Consider the following 13215-nt stretch of genomic DNA (forward strand, 5'->3'; position numbering starts at 1 on the left):
AAGCCATTTACTTGGGCCAGGGCTTCTAACAAATGGGGGCAATTTACCCAGTGCAGTAAAATAGCACTCCGCTCCCCTTGCCGAACCCAGCCCTGTTACTTTATATATGATGTTCAACAGGGATAGGGGACATGCGTTGCACATGGTTGGTGTTTGTTTCATGGGAAAGCTGACGAAGGCCTTGAGGCCGATACGTAAAGCTTAATAAAGAGCAGTGATACTAGCAAGAGCAGTGTGCGGATTTCTTTTTTGTTGTCAAAGCTGCTAGTGTAAAAGGACTGATTACATGTCAGCGCACGCTTGTAAAAAATAAAAGGGTTAAGGTCTGAAGTGATGTCAGGGGGTTGAAAAAAAACAGACTGGTGTTGATGATGTCACTACATTCCTGTAAAACCTTCAGCCCGATGCGTGCGTGTGCCATGAGATGGTAGCTAACTGTGGCTGGCTCTATCTCAACACACACAAGTAATAGTGTTAGCAAGGTGAACTTATTAGGTAAACACTTTGATATGCAATGATTCATCTCCCATGTAAAAGCTCTTATATGGCCAGCAGATGTTGTAGTTTACGGTACAGATAAATGACTCACATTACTGAAACAGCCTGTTAGTCCTTCTTTCCACTCTTGTATGGCTAAATGAGAATCTATTTCAGTTAAACAATGGCATCACACAAACAACCCAGACAAATAGTTGAATGAGGTTCGGGGCTAACTTATACAAATGTCTTAGTTTTGATATATCTCTTATTATGTCATAGCTCTCTAGCACTTATACCATTTATAAAATAAATAATAAGATCTAAAACACACTTATACCATTTATAAAATAAATAATAAAATCTAAAATACAACGAATGTCTAAACACAATAAAAGTGGATAGAAAAGGAAAGATGGAGTAAGATAGACAATTGGATCACGGACACGTGTGACAAATGAAGTTTAATGGGGTTATAGTCATTCAAATAGTTCAGAGTTCAAACAGTCGGATGGTTATATAGGACAAAGTGCAAAACTAGAGCCACTTTTGTGGTCATAAACCACAAAGAACATTAAACAAACCATTCCTCAACCTAATACAAATCACCTGGGCTCATCACAGTTCTGGCATGTCTGACACATAATATTGGTGACCATAGTCATATAGGCATATACTGCCTGTATATGGCTCTGTTGGTGACCTCTTTCTTTCACCAGGATTAGATTCTGGTTTTTATTTGGGCAAACATTGGGGTATATACCCTATTTCTTCAACACCCTGCTAACACCTTCAATGGGGATTTATCTGGGTGTTATTCTCTTTCTTCCTCTCTCCTTTCTCTCTCGATCTTATCACTTGTTTCTCTCTGTTAGTTAATTGAGATCAGTGTTACTCTGCTGGGAGAGTAAAAGTGAGCTCAGTCTAAGTCATTGACACAATGTCCGTAGAGTATCAACTGTCCTGCCCTGACACACACACAGAGAGAGAGAGAGGGAGACAAACACACAAACAGACACGCTCTGGCCCTGGGACAATCACAGATTCAGAGATGCTGGGTGACTGACGGAGAGACACACAAAGTTCTGGTGGATGGCGGACAGACAGACAGACATACAGAGAGACAGTGGTAAAGAAAGTTGCCGCATGACAGGGAGAAAGGGCAACAAGTGTACTGTGGTGAGGGCTGAGATCCTATTGGTCTGCCGTCAGCGAATGGGAGCGTTGCCCGGAAGCACGTCACAGAGTGCTAGTTGTGGAGGCAGCCAATCGCTTCCCTATGTAGATCCTGCGAAGGGAGAGAGAAATATACTGCTAATAATGAAGGATGCACATTTACCACCTTGTTGTATAAAAACAGATTGCTGCCATTAGGAAAGGGATTTATAATAAAAAGCATCAGGTGCTGGTGGTCATATAGTAGGTTACTACATTATCATTATTAAGACAACCTGCATCTCATTATCTCTTAGTGTCGGTAGCTTATATGTCCTATATTTATCTATTATAGTGCATGTATATGCTTTCGATTGTGTGTGTGTGAGTGTGTGTGTGTCTCTTACCCTACTCCCAGTGTGAGCAGGTGCGAGGCAAGCAGTGAGGGGATGAGGATCATGAGGACGTCAGAGGAGAACAGGCCTCTTTTCATCACCTCACTCTTCCTTACACTCAGGGAGCCCGACTGCTGCTTCGGATGCTGGAACACAAACTCCCTGAGTGCAAGAGAGGCATAAAGCAGAATCGAGAGAGAGGGAGAGGGAGGGGAAAAAAGCGAGGGAGGGAGATAGAGGGGGAGGGAGAAAGAGAGACAAAGAAGATGAAGAAAGAAAGAGATGGAGAAAGGGGAACAGAGAGAAAGAGAAGGAGTGAAGAAAACATGCTTTGTTCCTCAAGATAAAAGGAGATTTCTCAGGAGAAATTCTAGTTCTCATATTTTCTCAGAATATTTCAAGAAAAGCCTGTGAGCTGTTCAGTAGCTCCATAACACGAGAAGAAACATACATTCATGTACATTAGTGTAAAAAGGAAATGAAACTATGTGGAAGACTATCATCTGTCATGTTTAGGTGTAACAGAGATATCTGTCATGTTTCAATGTTACTGTACAAGATTTCATTCATTATGTATAAAAAATAATGACTACATTCCCTATAGCGCATCCACAGGCTCCTCACAAGTCAGTGCTTGTTATAGGCAGCCAATGACGTGTGTAAATTAATGTTTATTTTATTTAACCTTTATTTAACTAGGCAAGTCAGTTAAGAACAAATTCTTATTTACAATGACGGCCTAAAAATGAAACTAGGGGTGAAATGATTCACTGAGACATGGTCAATGTAAGGTAAATGGAATTAGAACGAATTAGAATGAGAATCAATTCGGAGTCGTTCCAATTCTATGCGTAGGTTCTTACTTTGGTGGAAGGTTCTCGGGCCGACTGGACCAGTCCCACACCCACTCGGAAATGAGCCTCCTCTCACCTTCTTCTTCGGACTGAGATGGAGAGGAAGAGAGAGGTAAAGAGAAGACAGTGAAAGTTAAATGTCAATTATCAATTACATTTGCCATCATGTTTTGATTAAGAATGGCGCTGCAATGTATAGCAGCCGTTTTACCGGGCTCCTGACAAATTCTGCTATTTTCAGGTTTTTTTGTGTGCTAATATTAACTTTTTTGTACATAATGCTTCCGCCATCATTTCCTATGACCGAAAATAGCTTCTAGACATCAGAACAGCTATCACTAACATCGATTTGGATGAAGATTTCCACTTCAATGAGGCAGAGGCACAGGACATACTGCATACAACAGACCAGGTCCTAATCCCCGAAACTTGAAAAAGGTGGCGTAAGAGAGGCCGACATGGGAGCACCCTGACGAAACTACGTCGGTGAGTACATAAACCGCATCTACCCTCCTATTGGAGAACGTACAATCACTGGGGAACAAACTGGACGAGCTCCGTTCAAGACTATCCTCAATACGGAAGTGGTCAGATGAAGCTGATGCTAAGCTACAGGACTGTTTCGCTAGCACAGGCTAGGATATGTTCCGGGATTCATCCAATGGCATTGATGAGTATACCACATCAGTCACCAGCATCATTAATAAGTCAATCGATGATGTCGTCCCCACAGTGACTGTATGTACATATCCCAACCAGAAGCCATGGATTACAGGCAACATCCGCACTGAGCTAAAGGCTAGAGCAGCTGTTCTCAAGAAGTGGGTGTCACGTCCTGACCATAGAAAGCTTTTTTTTTCTATGGCAGAGTAGGTCAGGGCGTGACAGGGGGTTATTTTCTATGTGGGGTTCTAGTTTAGTTTTTCTATGTTTAGGTGATTGGTGTGATTCCCAATTAGAGGCAGCTGGTAATCGTTGTCTCTAATTGGGGATCATACTTAAGTAGCTTGTTTTTCACTGGGGGATTATGGGATATTGTTTATGTATAGTTGCATTGTAGTCACGGTTCGTCTATTCTTTATTTGTTTTGTAATTGCATTACGTTTCACTTTATAATAAATTATGTGGAACGCTACTCACGCTGCGCCTTGGTCCGATCCTTCATCTAACGAACGTGACAGTGGGACACTAATCCGGACGCTTATAAGAAATCCCACTACGCCCTCCGACGAAACATCAAACAGGCATTCACGTCAATACAGGACTAAGATCAAATCCTACCACACCGGCTCTGACGCTCATCGGATGTGGCGGGGCTTGCTAACTATCACGGATAACAAACTATCACGGAAACCCAGTCACAAGCTGCCCAGTGACGCAAGCCTTCCAGACGAGCTAAATGCCTTCTATGCTCGCTTCGAGGCCAGCAACACTGAACCATGCATGAGAGCACCAGCTGTTCTGGAAGACTGTGTGATCATGCTGTCCGTAGCCAATGTGCGTAAGACCTGCAAACAGGTTAACATTCACAGGGCTGCAGGACCAGACGGATTACCAGGACGCATAGTCAGAGCATGCGCTGACCAGCTGGCAAGTGTCTTCACTGATATTTTCAACCTCTCCCTGACAAAGTCTTTAATACCTACATGTTTCAAGAAGACCACCATAGTCTGTGTGCCCAAGAACAACAAGGTAACCTGTCTAAATGACTACCGCCCCGTAGCACTCACATCTTTAGCGATGAAATGCTTTGAAAGGCTGGTCATGGCTCACATCAACAACATCATCCCAGACACCCTGGACCAACTCCAATTCGCATACCTCCCCAACAGATCCACAGATGACTCCATCTTTATTGTAGTCCACACAGCCCTTTCCCACCTAGACAAAAGGAACACCTATGTGAGAATGCTGTTCATTGACTACAGCTCAGCGTTCAACAAGCTCATCACTAAGCTAAGGACCCTGGGCCTGAAGACCTCCCTCTGCAACTGGATCCTGGACTTCCTGATGGGCCGCCAACAGGTGGTGAGGGAAGGCAACAACACATCCGCCACGCTGACCCTCAATATGGGGCCCCTAAGGGTTGCGTGCTTAGTCCCCTCCTGTACTCCCTGTTCACCCACAACTGCATGGCCACGCACGACTCCAACACCATCATTAAGTTTGCCGACGACACAATGGTGGTAGGCCTATAGGGAGGTCAGAGAGGCAGTGAGTTGCAAAGAACCACAACAACCTCTCCCTCAACGTCAGCAAGACAAAGGACCTACAGGAAATGGAGGGCTGAGCACGCCGCCATTCACATCAACGTGGCTGTAGTGGGGCGGATTGAGAGCTTCAAGTTCTCTGTGTCCACATCAATAAGGATCTATCATGGTCCACACACACCAACAGGGTGAAAAGATTTGGCTTGGGCCCTCAGATAGTAAAAAAGTTATATAGCTGCACCATTAAGAGCATCTTGACTGGCTGCATCACTGCAACTGCTTGGCATCCGACGCAATGCGCTACAGAGGGTAGTGCGTACAGCCCAGTACATCAATGGGGCCGAGCTCCCTGCCATCCAGGACCTCTATACCAGGTGGTGTCAGAAGAAGGCCCTTAAAATTGTCAAAGACTCCAGCCACCCAAGTCATAGACTGTTCTCTCTGCTACTGCACAGCAAGTGGTACCAATGCACCAAGTCTGGAACCAACAGGACCCTGAACAGCTTCTTTCTCTGTTGGGAAGGGCCCAAAAGTAATAATTTCACTGTTAGTCTACACCTATTGTTTACAAAGCATGTGACGAATAATTGGTGTAATTATTTTATTTGATAACACTGACTTGTGTGGTGTTAGAGCCATCGAATAGCAAAGGATTGCTACTGCTACAATAAAATATGTAATTTGAGTGTTATGTGCGTGCATGTGTGTGTTTCGTACCTGTATGGTAACACAGTCTGTACTGCTGCTGCCTTCACTGTGGGGAGGGGAAGCAGTGGTCTGCGGAGGAGTCACCACCAGGGGAGGACTGAACAAAGAGAGCAGGTCAACAGGACTTCTCAGTAACAACAGACATCTATGTATGCACACACACACACACACACGTGCGCACACACACACAGACACACACACACACACACACAGAGGGGGAGAGAGATTTTGTTGGTGTAGGGTACTGACCTGTCTTTACTCCTCTCACACTCAAGCTGTGCCTCCAGCAGGATCCTCTCTAGCTCCCCCTGCAGGGCCCAGGAGGCTGTGTCCTGTTGTTGTCCTGTCAGACTATCCCTGCTGCTCACTGCTGATATTAGCTCCTCCAGCTCCACCCACGAGCCTGTGTGTGTGTGTGTGTGTGTGTGTGTGTGTGTGTGTGTGTGTGTGTGTGTGTGTGTGTGTGTGTGTGTGTGTGTGTGTGTGTGTGTGTGTGTGTGTGTGTGTGTGTGTGTGTGTGTGTGTGTGTAAGTGGGTGTGGGGGGCAAGAGAGAGAGACAAGAAGGAACAGCACGTCAGAAATCAGCTCAATGTAATTGAAGAATCCATAGAATCTAAACAAACCATTTCTGGGAAAATTGGAACACACTAAACAAACAACAACACAAAGCGTTATCTATCCAAAACAGAGATGTATGGAATAACCACTTCTCCAATCTTTTTGGCTCTATAACAAAGAACAAACAGCAAAAACATATACATGGTCAATTGCAAATCTTAGAATCAGCTATTAAAGACTACCAGAATCCACTGGATTCTCCAATTACATTGAATGAGCTACAGGTCAAAATACAAACTCTCAAACCCAAAAGGCCTGTGGTGTTAATGGTATCCTAAATTAAATGATAAAATATTTAGACCACAAATTGGCTATACTTAAACTATTTAACATCATCCTCAGCTCTGGCATCTTCCCCAATATTTGGAATCAAGGTCTGATCACACCCCGATCCACAAAAGTGGAGACAAATTTGACCCCAATAACTGCCGTGGGATATGCATCAACAGCAACCTTGGGAGAATCCTCTACGTTATCACTAACAGCAGACTCATACATTTCCTCAGTGAAAACAATATACTGAGCAAATGTCAAATTGTCTTTTTACCAAATGACCGTACAACAGATCATGTATTCACCCTACACACTCTAATTGACAAACAAAATAAACAAAGGCAAAGTCGTCTCATGCTTTGTTGATTTCAGAAAAGATTTTGACTTAGTTTGGCATTATGGTCTGCTATACAAATCGATGGAAAGTGGTGTTGGGGGGAAAACATATGACATTATAAAATCCATGTACACAAACAACAAGTGAGCAGTTGAAATTGGCAAAAAACACACACATTTCTTTCCACAGGGCTGTGGGGTGAGACAGGGATGCATCTTGAGCCCCACCCTCTTGAACATATATATCAACGAATTGGTGAGGGCACTAGAACAGTCTGCAGCACCCGGCCTCATCCTACTAGAATCTGAAGTCAAAAGTCTACAGTTGGCTGATGATCTGGTGCTTCTGTCCCCAACCAAGAAGGGCCTACAGCAGCATCTAGATCTTCTGCACAGATTCTGTCAGCCCTGGGCCCTGATTGTAAATCTCAGTAAGACAAAAATTCTGCAAAAACATAATGCAAATAATGCATGCAGAGCAGAATTAGGCCCATATCCGATAATTATCAAAACCCAGAAAAGAGACGTTAAATTCTACAACCACCTAAAAGGAAGCGATTCCCAAACCTTCCTTAACAAAGCAATCATCTACAGAGAGATGAACCTGGAGAAGAGTCCCCTAAGCAAGCAGGTCCTGGGGCTCTGTTCACAAATACATACAGACCCCACAGAGCCCCAGGACAGCAACACAATTAGACCCAACCAAATCATGAGAAAACAAAAAGAAAATTACTTGACACATTGGAAAGAATTAACAAAGAAACTGAGCAAACTAGAATGCTATTTAGCCCTAAACAGAGAGTACACTATCGCAGAATACCTGACCACTGTGACTGACCCAAACGTAAGGAAAGCTTTGACTATGTACAGACTCATTGAGCATAGCCTTGCTATTGAGAAAGGCTGCCGTAGGCAGACCTGGCTCTCAAGAGAAGACAGGCTATGTGCACACTGCCAACAAAATGAGGTGGAAACTGAGCTGCACTTCCTAACCTCCTGCCAAATGTATGAGCATATTAGAGACACATATTTCCGTCAGATTACACAGATACACAAAGAATTTGAAAACAAACCAAATTGTGATAAACTCCCATATCTATTGGGTGAAATACCAGTGTGCCATCACAGCAGCAAGATTTGTGACCGGTTGCCACAAGAAAAGGACAACCAGTGAAGAACAAATACCATTGTAAATGCATATTTATGTTTATTTATTTTCCCTTTTGTACTTTAACTATTACATTGTTAAAGTACATTGTTAACACTGTACATAGCCATAATGACATTTGAAATGTCTCTATTCCCCTGAAACATTTGTGAGTGTAATGTTTACTGTTCATTTTGCAACCTCTCAGTAATGTTGCAACTGAGAGAAGAGCTAATTCTGGATCATTCCATAGTTTACATTTCAGTTAATCGTATTCAATCATATTGAATCTCCCAGAATAACTTTGCTAAAGCCTAATTCTGGAAGGCTAAACCAGGAGGAAGGCTAAACCAACACTGCCTATCAGCCAGAAGCCATGCAGGTGGAATGACACAGCATGAACAGACAAAAAATAGACAGACAGACTAAAGAGATTGTAATTGTCTGTTGTTGCTCAATCATTACAGTAGATGGCCTAATGTTAGGACACGTAATGCAGAGGGGCTACTACAAAGCAGGATCGACGAGTTAGCCAGCTAACTTGCCTAAATATTCAGAATTATTTTTTGGGAAAGATAAGCTTGAAATGGGCATGGTCTAATTGACAACAACACATATATACATTTAGCTTTGTTAGTGAAACAGAAAATGAACAGTTATTTCTCATGGTTTATCAAACATTGCTGGCTAACTCATTGATCCTGCTTTTTAGTAAAACCCTTAGGTCTGTGTTGTTGTTGCTGTTGTTGTTGGACATGACATAGGCATTCTGTCTCCTTTAAAGTTGCAATCCAGGATCTTAAGCACAACAAATTGGTAACATATAGTACAAATTGGATTCACCATACGAATTGCAAAAAAATAAAAAATATGTAGGACGTAACATATCATACGCAATTTGATGACGTAGTACACAAAAAACGGGAACCACTTTTGGCTTGTGAGCATCACTTTCAAAACGAATGGCTGAAATTATACAAAAGTTCAAGAGTGCATTTTTAAGCAGACAGGACATCCCATTCCTGACATAGTTTTAGACAAGACCCAATGACTTGCTGACATAAGGGCATTTGTAACAAGGAAGGTTGTGTTTCCCCTGGTCCTTAGTTTAGCTTGAGTGTAACACACACAACAAACAGGGACAACCACACACACAACACACACACTAACACAAAAACAAACAGGGACAACCACACACAACACACACTAACACAAAAACAAACAAGGACAACCACTGACACAGCCTGACAGAATGCTTATGTAAGATCTTATTTCTGTATGAGATTAGCCACCCTTTACTCTCCTGTCTCATTCTCGTCTATTTCCTCATCTCTCATTCTATCTCTTTCTCTCTACGGAATGCAAGGCATGCAAACATCATCACCTGCTCTCCTCATCAACACATCCTCCCATCCCCTCTTTTTGTCTCTTCCCCTTTATTATTTGCTTTAGGGAAGTGAGAGATCATATAAAACAGCAACAGTGGAGAGGGGGGTGGAGATGGGGAAGGAAGGGCAGAGGGCAAATTGTGCCATTGCCCTAGTTTTCCTCCCAGAATGAGAGAGAGAGTTATGACATAACCACTGGCTGCCAGCCTGCTTGTGCTCTCTCTCTCTCTCTCCCTCTCGCTCTCTCTGTGGCCTTGACCAGGCTGCACTGCAGCAGCACCCAATGTCTGTCAATAGTCCAGTATCCTTCCATATAAGTACTGTAGTGCATATCAGGTGTATGTTATGTGTGTTAATATAGGCCTAGTTCTTGAAAAACAAAGCACAGATGTGTTGTTGTGCCAAAGCTTTGTGTATGTCCTAGCTGTGATATTATGAGGGCTATACAACATCCCCCATGCACTGTAGAGGCTATAAGCAAACTGTACAGTGAGCTATAAGCTTCAGGTAAATCTCCTGGGCTTAATTGGCTTAGTGATATACCAACAGGTGAGTCATGAAATCTGTTTACACGATGACCATGCCAGTGGCAACAACAATGATAACTTCAAAATGGCATACTTACATTTCTCTCCCTAACATGCCCATTTTCTCACATCATTTTGTCACAAGTCCACGTTAACCATGCATTATGTCGTGGATAATGATTATAAATAAACGTTGTCCATTAATTAATTAAAATGTGATAAACAAACTTATTCTGGTGAAAGAGGTCACTGTTCATGCATCATTAATTGATTGTTACTAAAAATAAGCATTGTAGGCCCAATGAGGATGAACATAATAATTTCAACATCAATAATGTTATTTTCCTGATGGACCCCTCTTGGAATTATTTATTTAAATGTTAGCCTAGAAAAACAGTTGAACATAGTTTATCCCTAGGGTATACACAGAGAAAGAGTCGTTATAGGGCAGTTACAAGGCTTTTAATAAACATTTCATAGTTACTACACCACAGATAAATCAGAATTGACCCGACTTTGCATTGACCCAATAACGACAAATCGTCCAGATCCATCGCCCCCCAAAACCCTTACCGTACAAAGCGTCCTCTGGAGTCGACGAGCCTGACATGGTTAGGGGCTGAAGGGTGGAGAGAGATTCTTAAAACGGACAAAAACGCACAGTGAGGAGAAAACGGTGTATTATAAACTGCCTGCAGTATGTCGATTTGTCGTTTATTGTTGTTGCCTTAGCGCGTAGACCGTGACGTACAGCGCGCAGTAATCCCTCCCTCCCCACGTGCAGGGCATGTCGAGGTAAACAAAACAGACTGAAGCTCAACAGTCATTTAAACTAGCTGACAACACTTGTGTGGTAGATTACAATACAATACATACTCCATTAACGTTTGACGTTCATTCAAATAGCTTACATATTGGAAAAGTATCGTTCTTTGCAATGTTTTTGAAATGTTTATTTCCACACAGCAATATGTGTACCCCGCTTGAACCATTTTCTCGTCTAATTCGTTGCGTCAAAATGAAGGGGCTTGTGAGTTGTTGTGACAGTTTGTGGTGGATGGACAGTGACTCATCTATTTCGCTCCATTGAGAAGAAGCCCCGGCAACTAGTGACATCAGCACTCCGCAGGCTCAGGCTCATTCTGCCTATGAAGTGCATGTTGTTGTCCATAGAGATAGCACAGCACAAGGGCGTGGGTGTCATGACGCACAGTAGCTCCTCTGAATCCACGTTTTTGCGCTCTCCTTCTCATAATTTTCCTCTTCAAAGAAACACACGCGCACGCTGCAGTGGGGGATGGAGGGATGAATGTCAATAGATGAAAGACATCTCTTATAAGAAGAGTAGATATACTGATGATTATGTAGGCTATTATGTACCTCTTCTGATGATGTTGTTGATGTGGCTTTTGTGTCCGTTACACAACTGGTTGTCCTGCTCCTTATAGGCAACACTGCCACCTGGCTGTCACGGCTCCTAAAGATAACTACAGGATGTGCCTATTACTGCAGGCCTACCTTAGGCTACAGCTTTCACAACTAGCCAGGCCTATAGAATACTGTACTCATATTAAATTTTTTTGTGCAATCAGACACTTTTACTACTGCATTAGTATTACATTTTTATGAACAATGCAATTTGTATTGATTCAAATACAGCAGTCATAAGCGATAAAGCTGTCATGGTCACAGGCCGTATTAGCTAAATGCTGAAGAATCAGTCCTTCTCCTATTATGGTGCTTTGCTTTCCGTCTCTGGCCAACCCTTCAGGCCCTTAAAACCCTGGCGCCAACGATCCACAAGTTACCCCGTGCCAAGACTAGGCCTATTATTTGCTTTCACAAACTATTCCTTTGCCCCCCCCCTATTGGTTTAGCTTTGTTTCTCATCTCATCTGACCTCCCGTTCTGCCCTGAGAAAGTCATTATGAGATACAATCGTACAGAAACCCAGAAGTTACCCATTCATCAATGGAATTTAAGATCTCTGTGACAATGTTCCTTCTTAGACCACATCTCTGTGTCATAGAAGATGAGATGCATTCTGGGATGCCATGCTCTTAAGAGTCCAGCAAATGACGGTTTGTGGTGCCAATCCATCATGCTTTACGTTCGCAGATAGCGAAATAATACAACCTTTTCAGGTAATGGCTACGGTTAGATCCTCCCATTAGACAATGTTCCCGATTCTACAAGACTGCATTAGGAGATGATTGATGACTTGATCTGAGTCGGCACTAAAGGCTTCTGCTTAAAAGTCGCTTTTGTAGCCGGCCAGACGTGACTGGCTTGATTAATGAATGCCAGAACTAGTTGTGTTCCTCTGTTGGCTCCCGTGGACCCTGTGAAAACAGGATCTGATTGGCTGCCCCGCCGAGCCCGTTTGGATTAGCGTGATAAATAATAATTACACTTCCTGGTCTCGCCCCTAGAGGACAGATGCCTATTGACTTATAGAGGGATCACGGATCAACACTTCACCATGGTTCTGTATAAGCAAACAACTGAGGCCTATTGCACTTTTAAGCGCTCGGTTCACACTTCTAGATGTGTTTAATGAATTGAGGGACATGACTGCTGTCACGGCCTTTTTTTACTTAATATCTGTCTTAAATCCGCCGAGGATGAGTTCCAGGAGTTTCATGTTAATTAAGTATTAGTGGCTGTCATCCTCTCTCAACTGCCACCATTGACACGTATGCACGTATTTACCATAGCCCATAATATTATTCATAGTTTCTGGTGGATCTTTAATCAAGGAGCCTGTTTTTCCTCTGCCGTTTCAAATGTACATTTGAGGCTGAAAGTAGAGCAACTGGGCAATAACAGGAGGTACAGAGAGAGAGAGAGAGAAAGAGACGAGAAGACAAGATAAGTAATCAGGGATGAGATCTGTCAACCCTCCTTCACCCCCCCCCCCCCCCCCCCCCCCCCCCTCCCCTCCCCCCCAGGCATTTACCTTATCTCCAAGCCAGCCCCACTATACTAGGTGGTTGACATTAGCCTGAGGTGATAAGTACTGCAGGAATGATGATACAGTCGCAACAATACAAGAAGAAAATTGCCTGAATCAATTGGTTCTAGTCAAGGGACTATATAATATACTCTCTTTCATGTAAAACAGAG

At 43.0% G+C, this 13215-nt stretch overlaps 1 protein-coding gene across 1 annotated transcript; it reads right to left on the minus strand.

Annotated features, from left to right (window-relative positions):
- Positions 1 to 922: 922 nt before the first annotated feature.
- Positions 923 to 10842, minus strand: LOC106562007 (BCL2/adenovirus E1B 19 kDa protein-interacting protein 3). Its single transcript, XM_014126524.3, has 6 exons — positions 10663 to 10842; positions 6049 to 6202; positions 5809 to 5896; positions 2891 to 2970; positions 2040 to 2189; positions 923 to 1765 (listed from the first exon to the last, which is right to left on the minus strand). Exons 1-6 carry the CDS (start codon positions 10697 to 10699, stop codon positions 1717 to 1719), a joined length of 558 nt encoding a protein of 185 aa, XP_013981999.1. The 5' UTR covers positions 10700 to 10842; the 3' UTR covers positions 923 to 1716.
- Positions 10843 to 13215: the final 2373 nt, after the last annotated feature.

This window comes from Salmo salar, chromosome 01, assembly GCF_965601325.2.
Source record: "Salmo salar chromosome 01, fSalSal1, whole genome shotgun sequence".
Lineage (NCBI taxonomy): Eukaryota > Metazoa > Chordata > Actinopteri > Salmoniformes > Salmonidae > Salmo > Salmo salar.

Excerpts from the sequence above, each read along its gene's own strand:
- LOC106562007 (XM_014126524.3), bottom strand. The coding sequence starts at position 10,699 with ATGTCAGGCTCGTCGACTCCAGAGGACGCTTTGTACG. Across the intron at positions 5,897-6,048 it reads TGTGAGAGGAGTAAAGACAG|TCCTCCCCTGGTGGTGACTC; the intron begins GTCAGTACCCTA and ends CTCTTTGTTCAG. Across the intron at positions 2,190-2,890 it reads CCCGAGAACCTTCCACCAAA|GGAGTTTGTGTTCCAGCATC; the intron begins GTAAGAACCTAC and ends TCTTGCACTCAG.